Source organism: Wyeomyia smithii, chromosome 1 (assembly GCF_029784165.1).
Source record: "Wyeomyia smithii strain HCP4-BCI-WySm-NY-G18 chromosome 1, ASM2978416v1, whole genome shotgun sequence".
Lineage (NCBI taxonomy): Eukaryota > Metazoa > Arthropoda > Insecta > Diptera > Culicidae > Wyeomyia > Wyeomyia smithii.
In genome coordinates, this window is record NC_073694.1 from 87,647,655 (window position 1) to 87,656,377 (window position 8,723).

Genomic DNA, 8,723 nt, shown 5'->3' on the forward strand with positions numbered 1-8,723 from the left:
AATCTATACGCAATACAAAGCAAACGAAGTTAATTTATTATAATGGCCGAACGCGACTTAATGATCTCACCAGATCTCGCAGCCCCAGAACTTTATGAAGAAGAGCCACAACCAGCTCCTCAACCAGCCCCACAACCGGCAATCACAATTGAGGGTTTACTTCAGCACATAAGAAGTTTAACCCAGAACCAAAATGAGTTGATTGAACAACTCAGAAATTTAAAAGAGAAGGCGGATGATCCTTTTATGCAATTCAGGACTCCAGACCCAATCAAAAATCTAACAACATTTAGTGGAAATAAAAAAGAGACCCATGCATGGCTGGAAGACGCGGAAAATACTCTCGAACTTTTTAGAAGATACCGAGATGAACCAGTGTATAGCCAATTAGTCAGGGCATTGAAAAACAAAATTACGGGCGAAGCCAAAGAGATTTTGATCGCTGCTGGCAACCCGAACAGCTGGCTAGAAATTAAAGAGGTGATTTTGAATTCCTACGGGGATAGACGTGACCTTACGTCACACATCCAATCATTATTCTACATAACACAAGGGAAAAAGACAATTCCTGAGTATTATAATAAAATCAAAACCATCGACACCGCTATCAAATCGACAGCAGCGACGATGGAAGATTATCAGAATGCAACTAAGGCAATAAACAATTTAGTAAGCTTGATGACGCTTACTAGATTCATAGATGGCCTCACAGACGAATTGTCTATGCATGTGAGGAGCTATCGACCAAAAACATTGGAAGAAGCCTACGCTATAACAACACAATACGCGAATGCCGCGTACAGGCAAAAATTTAACAAACATTCCAGTTCAACCTCTAACAATTCATTCAATTCAAAACCGTTTTCAAATTCCAACAACGGTAATCAGACGAATACAAAACCCAACTACACGAACAACAACAACAACAGCAACAACAAGCACGGTAACACGTTCAACGCGAAACCGAACGGATCAGGGAAATTTAAAACCCCTAGAGGTCCACCGGTGGACGACGACGTTTCAATGAAAACCGCAAAGTCCCGTACGGAGGTGAACAACCACGAAACCAAACCAAAACAAGAAAGCGAATTCAGCAAAAACCACGAGGATGAGTACGACACCTCTAATCAGCTGGAGGAATCAGCTCTGAACTCGGAAGACGATGATTACTTCGTCGGCGAGGAGTTAAATTTTCACGTGGTAGAAGAGCCACGTCGAAAAATATAAAAAGCGATAACAATTTTGTACCTTATATAATAATTCAAACCTCGAAAGGTGAGATGAAATTTTTGATCGACACGGGAGCGAACAAAAATTATATTTCACCCGAGCACGTAAACATTGAAAATTGCAGAACTGAGAATGGAATCAGGGTAACGAATATAAGTGGAACACATAAAATAAACAAATCAGCTTCTTTTGATCCATTTCAGATCAAGAAGAAATTGAAATTTTATATTTTCAAATTCCACAAGTTTTTCGATGGATTAATAGGTTACGAGTCATTAAGAGACTTAAATGCTCAAATCGACATTCGTAATAATTCCTTGAAAATCGGACGAAAAACAATAAAAATGCAAAAAAAAATCCCTGAAGAGCAAGCAATTAACATAAATGAACAAGAATTTCAGTACATCGCACTGAAAACCAAAAAGAACGGTGATTTCATAATAGCGAATACAATTCATTCACTATTTTACCTGGTATCTACAGAAGCAGCAATAATAAAGCTTTTGTAGCGATTCAAAATTTCTCAAAATCTTCACAAGAAATAAATTCGAGTGAAATCGAAATGGATGAGGATCCGTTCGATTTAATCGAATTGCCAAAGCAAATAAACAGGACGAACTATACCTTTCGTGACGACCACATGAATAGGGAAGAAAAACAAGCCCTCGAAACGGTGATCGATCAATACAGAGATGTTTTATACGTAGAGTCCGACAAACTGTCATTCACACACAAAATAAGACATAAAATTCGAACGGTAGATAGTATCCCAGTCCATACGAAATCATATAAATATCCCTACGTTTATGAAAGCGAAGTACAAAAGCAAGTTAAAAAGATGCTAAACGATGGAATTATAAGAGAATCAATCTCACCATACACCTCACCCGTATGGATAGTCCCGAAAAAGGCAGATGCATCTGGTCACAAGAAATTTCGTTTAGTGATCGACTACAGAAAGCTAAATGAAAAAACTATCAACGACAAGTACCCCATGCCCGAGATTACCGACATCTTGGATAAACTGGGAAGGGCTACATATTTCTCAACTATTGATTTAGTTTCTGGCTTCCACCAGATCCAGCTGGCAGAAGAAGACACAGAGAAAACAGCATTTTCTGTGAACGGAGGAAAGTACGAGTTTACTCGCATGCCATTTGGGTTGAAAAACGCCCCGGCAACTTTTCAAAGGGTAATGGACTGTATACTAAGGGATTTAATTGGAGTATGTTGTTTCGTCTATATGGACGATATAATCATATTTTCCAGTTCACTTCAGGAACACAAGAAAAATTTAGCACAAGTTCTAAAAAGACTTAAAGAAGCTAGACTAAAAATTCAGCTAGACAAGTGCGAATTTTTTAAAAAAGAAACGCAGTTTCTAGGTCATACTGTCTCTGAAGATGGAGTAAGACCAAACAGTGACAAAATAGAAATCATAAGAAAATGGCCAATCCCTAAAACAGAAAAAGAAGTTCGTCAATTCTTAGGAACGCTAGGCTATTATAGGAGATTTATAAAAGACTTCGCTAAAATAGTGAAACCGTTGACAGCACTTCTTAGGAAAGACGCGGAGTTTGAGATAACACCCGAAATAAACGCATGCTTCGAAAAGTGTAAACAAATTCTAACGCTAGATCCTGTGTTAATTTACCCCGATTTCAGCAAGGAATTTATTCTTACTACCGATGCAAGCGATTATGCAATAGGGGCAGTACTGTCGCAAGGGCCCGCAGGCAATGACAGACCCATAGCATACGCATCGCGAACTTTAAGTAAAACAGAGGAACGATACTCAACAACGGAAAAGGAATTTTTGGCAATCGTTTGGGCGGTCAAACATTTCAGACCGTATCTATACGGACGGAAATTCAAAATGTTTACAGATCACCAACCACTTACCTTCTCTATGACTAATGCAAATCACCGAATCATAAGAGGTAAACTGGCTTTAGAAGAATTTGACTACGAATTAATCTATAAACCAGGGAAACAAAACGTCGTTGCAGACGCGTTGTCTCGGATAAACCTAAAAAAACATAATCAATTAAACGCACATTCACAATCATCGATGTCTTTAAACGTGGAACCCTCCGAACGAGAAGAGGAACTTTCAGATGATGAAAGTGACGACATGACAGTACACTCAGCGGATACAAGCGATAATTACTTTATTCCGTGCACTGAGAGACCAATCAACACATTCAGGACCCAAATTATTTTTAAAATCGGAAAAATAGAGATTACGGCATATGAACAGATCTTTCCCAAATTTCACAGGCACATAATAGTCAAACAAAGTTATACGGAAGAAGAAATAGTAGAAATATTAAAGCGGACTCTTAACCCCAGAGGTTCAAGTTGCCTCAAAATTCCAATCTCTTTAGTTCAATTAGTTCAAGAAACTTACCGGAAACATTTTTCAACTAATAGCCCCTACAAAGTTTTTATTTCAGAAACCCTTCTAGAGGACATACGCCTAGATGAACAACAGGATGAAATTGTGAGGGAAACTCATAATCGTGGCCACAGAGGAATCAAAGAAAATAAGAACCAGATAATGCAAAAATATTTCTTCCCACAACTTGATCGAAAGATTAAAATTTTGATAGATTCCTGTGATATCTGCAAAAAAGCCAAATATGACAGGAAGCCACCGAATTTGATAAGAAAAAGCATTTTCGGCAATAACCCTTTCGATCGAGTCCACATTGACATATTCTTTTTAAAAGGTCAAAAGTGGCTCACCATAGTCGATTCGTTTTCCAAATTTGCAAATGCCATACCTTTGGAAACTAGAACAATAGTGGACGTAAAAAATGCTATTACAGAGCACATTAGACAATTTGGCAGACCGAAGACTATTGTGAGTGACCAGGAACCTTCTTTCAGGTCTATTGATTTCATCGGATTCCTTAACGACCTAGGAGTCGAGTTACATTTCGCGAGTAGTTCAAATTCAAACGGTATTGTAGAACGGTTTCATTCTACCCTAATCGAAATTTATCGAACAAACAAAATTAAATTCAACGATTTGTCTACAAGAGATCAAATTAATATCGCCGTCGATATTTATAACAACAGTTTTCATACCGCTAAAAAAAATTTACCGCGTAATTTGGTATTCAATCATTCGGGCTCGACAAACATGGAAGAAATTTCGGAAAAATTTAAAAGCTTGCAATCAGCGGCTAAAATCGAACTGGATAAAAGGAAAGCTAAATATGAACAACAAAATAAAGATAACGAACAACCTGAACAATACAACCCAGGCGATGCTAAATACATTAAAATTTCCCAACGAATAACTAAAGACGTAAACCCTTACAAAATAACTACCATAAAAGAGAATAACGATCTTACATTTAAAGACATCAATGACGTAAAAATACACAAAAACAGAATAAAAAAAAATAATCGTTTAAATCAATAACTTAACTCTCGTTACAGATTAACTTACATCATCCTAATACACGGCACAAAATTTAAAGAAATATCATATAATAATGGCATAATTGCCATAAAACTAAAACAAGTTAGGATAAGAATAGGGTTTGAGAGAGTTATACACAAAATCAATATTAAATCCATTGCAAACAACATTGACTACATAGAAAAAACGACAGAAAACCTGAAAATAATAGATCATCTCAGAAGGACCCTTGATTACAAAATCCAATACGCAAGAGGAAAATTGTTGAGTTTATATCCCCGCAGAAATAGAAGAGCATTAGTTAACGCTTTAGGATCAGTAATTAAACTTATTGCAGGCAATCCAGATAACGATGATATGGAAATTATAAATCATAATTTAGAAACGTTAGAAAAGCAGGGAAACTCACTCTCTCAATCTTCATCAAGGCAAATAATTATAAACGAAAGAATTCAGAATAAACTGAATAATATTACAGATATTCTCAAGAAAATAAACAAACAAATTGTAGACCAAAATAATAACTCACTTACGACCAATACGGACTTGGAATACATTAATCTTATTATGAACCTTGACATGTTAATTCAAATTCTCACTAGCGTAGAAGAACAAATCGAATTTGCAAAGCTAAACATTTTGAATAGAAACTTATTTTCATTAGATGATAAATTGTACATTTATAACAGACTTAAAGCACAAAAATTGAATCTGGATTACTTAGATCAAATATTCCAATACAGCTCAGGAAGCGTAATTGTAAAAGGCGACGAAATCCTAATTTTGGCGAAAATACCCATCCTAGAAGACAACGAGTTCGACCTGATCAACATCCAGACGCTCAACTTAAACAACACACGAATCAGTACAGACATCAAGCTGGTGGCAAAGCACAGAGACATTATCTATAAACAAGAGCACATTTGTGACATCTGCGAAGCAACAACTCTTATCGAAGACGACTGTATCAACAACCTTTTGAATCATTTGACACCAAAATGTGTCCTAAAACCCGTCAGGCAACATATCAGAATACAAGAAATCAAAAAAGGAATCATACTATTGGATACGAATCAACAAGTATTGATTTCCGACTCATGTAATAACTCGAGATTAGTCAACACCCCGACTATTGTCGAAACAGACAATTGTACGATTAAGGTGATGCATCTCACATTTAATGGTCAAAAGCATCTAACAGACCACGAAGAATACCTCATACCAATCTATGGAAGGAAATTCATTCAACTCAACTACTCGGAAGAGTGGAATGAGATCACCCACATCAAACTGGAACACTTAAACAGTCTTCAAGAGATAAAGTTGGACCTGCATCGCTCGAAGAGGACAACAACCATCGGAGGAGGAATTCTCCTCACACTAACCTTTTTCTGCTCTTTTGCAATTTATATCATCAACAGAAGAACCAAATCTAAGGAAGATACCATCCTGAAAATCCATAAGCATGCTGAAACCACCACGGAACCTAAAGGAACCATTGGAAAAGGAGAACCCGCAACCTTACCGAGGCTCGTCCTTTTCGAAAAATCGTCCGAGGACGGACGACAATCTAAGGGGGGAGACGTTACACCACGACCGACCGGCCTAGGCGCACCCGGAGCCGAGACGTCAGCAAAAACCCAGCTGAGGCCCGTAGCAACAAGCGGAGGAACCAAACCAGCAACGAAACCATAAATTGACAATCGATGACGACTGCAGGATTCGATCGAACCACGCGGACAAAGGCTGCATCAGAATTGAACCACCGGAGGAACGACGAGTCAGCGGATTTAGTTTATTTAAGCTTTCTAGATTTAATTTTCAATTCAGTCTTGTGTGTAATTCAGTAGTGATCGGACATTAAAGTGTTAATCGTAGTAATAAAGTTTTTTTAGTTCCCGCGATAAATCACGGCATAATTTATATATATATATATATATATATATATATATATATATATATATATATATATATATATATATATGTATATATATGTATATATATATATATATATATATATATATATATATATATATATATATATATATATATATATATATATATATATATATATATATATATATATATATATATATATATATTTATATATATATATATATATATATATATATATATATATATATATATATATATATATATATATATATATATATATATATATATATATATATATATATATATATATATATATATATATATATATATATATATATATATATATATATATATATATAAGTTAACGTATGATGGTCTTCGAACGTGTTTTTAAAAAGAAAATTAAACCACACTGTTTGATTGTACGAATAAGACTGTCTTTTGTATTCAATAATTGGCCCTATGCTTAGTCCCTAACGTGGCGTCCGATTAATAAACTGCTTATGTCTGGATGATTGCTGGGGCACCCGAAATGCTGATTCGATGATATGCTGTTGGTTCGATCGATCGATGTTGTTCTTGCTGATGGTGCAGCCGTTAATCGGTGCACCATAGGTGATGATGTGGTGTTCTACTTGGTGGATTTTGTCGATGTCGATGTCACCGTGGCTGGTTGACCGGATAGCACTTCTGATGAGCTGGCTTAAGCAAAAGTGGAAGTCGTTGTTCGATGACGATGACTAGATATATCTTGTCAGGAGTGTGCGGGAATGTGGGTGATAACTACTCTCCCCCTAATGGAGATTCGTCTCGAATCTCGAGCTGTCCTCTTCGGGTTTGAGTTGTATGGTGTTAGCGATCTTATCGAGGTGTTCTATGATCTGTCCGATGATTTCTTCGGTGTATTCGACGGGGATGTTAGAATTGGAAATGTGGTCGTTGGTTGTTGTAAAGAGGAACTTCTGCGTGTTTTGTTGGGGTTGCAGGTGCTGGGTCTTCTGGAGATTTATGATAGATCTGGGTATTATCTGTGGAGAGGGAAGATTGCTTGCTTTTTGTATTAGCACATGAGTTTACCTCCGCAGATGTCTCTCGTTGTGTGATGCACCATCCAAGCTGTTTCTTCATGGTCCGAATTGCTATTCCTAGGGTCATGGCTACGAATAGAATCAGGAATCCAGTCGTGGTGTGTTGTAGTGTTGTATGGTCTCTTCGTAACTTTGTGATATGATCCAGATTTGCGATTCTTAACAGGTTTACTTGTTGGAGATCGGGTTTGTTGAGAACTACCATTGGTTGAAAATTCACTCCGATTGTTGAAATTGTTTTGATGTTGTGATAATCAGTTGTCTTTCTGTCGTCGTATTTGATTCCGTTGATTGAAACTGAGCAATTTGGGTAACTGATTAATAAGGTTCCATTTCGTTGCGATGTTCTTCATAGGGGCAGGATGCGTTGATTCCTCGCAATGCGTTGTCTATACAACCGTCGCCTGTTATGTTTACAATCTCCTGTCTTTTACAAATTCTATAATTTTCGACAATTGTACAATCATTTTCTACAGCAAATGTTTGCGTTTTACTCAAAACTGCTAAGTTATAAAATGTTGATATAGTTCTAATAAAGAATGGTAGGGTTTCAAATTTGATGTATTGGAAGTGTTCTGATAAGAAGATAGGGGTTTTGATAATGAATATTATTATTTCGAATTTTCATGATGTGTTCCTATGCTGAGGGATTCATAAATTTAGTCGATGTTATTAATCGGGATATTTTGTTTTTCTAACTTCTCTAAAATGAACTCCGTTTCGTTATCATTTAGTATAGCTCTGGATAGAATTCCTATTCTTGATAATTGTATAATTTCAAAAATGTCCCTAAGTTGGTTATTTAGTAAATCTAGATTAAGAAAAATATCATGAACTATTCCCTTGAGGTGGTTTTCATACATCGCGTTGGCGTTATTGACAATATTTGAGATTCTTCTTAAGACTTCAATTTGGTTCTCGTTAACATGTTGGATTAGGTCGTTGATTTTTGTTTCGAATTGTTGGTTGATTCTAATTTGTCGGTTGTTATTGTCAGTAAGTGAGTTGGTCTTGATTTAAGAATTCTTTTTTATTTCTTCATCTATAATTTATTTGACACGGCACAAATACAATTT

At 36.2% G+C, this 8,723-nt stretch overlaps 1 protein-coding gene across 1 annotated transcript; it reads right to left on the bottom strand.

Annotated features, from left to right (window-relative positions):
• Positions 1 to 7,313: 7,313 nt before the first annotated feature.
• LOC129728384 (uncharacterized) lies at positions 7,314 to 7,882 on the bottom strand. Its single transcript, XM_055686824.1, has 2 exons — positions 7,637 to 7,882; positions 7,314 to 7,557 (listed from the first exon to the last, which is right to left on the bottom strand). Exons 1-2 carry the CDS (start codon positions 7,850 to 7,852, stop codon positions 7,354 to 7,356), a joined length of 420 nt encoding a protein of 139 aa, XP_055542799.1. The 5' UTR covers positions 7,853 to 7,882; the 3' UTR covers positions 7,314 to 7,353.
• Positions 7,883 to 8,723: the final 841 nt, after the last annotated feature.

Coding starts and splice junctions, on each gene's coding strand:
- LOC129728384 (XM_055686824.1), bottom strand. CDS start 7,852: ATGGTAGTTCTCAACAAACCCGATCTCCAACAAGTAAACCTGTTAAGA. Junction 7,558..7,636: donor AACGAGAGACATCTGCGGAG/GTAAACTCATGT, acceptor ATAAATCTCCAG/AAGACCCAGCACCTGCAACC.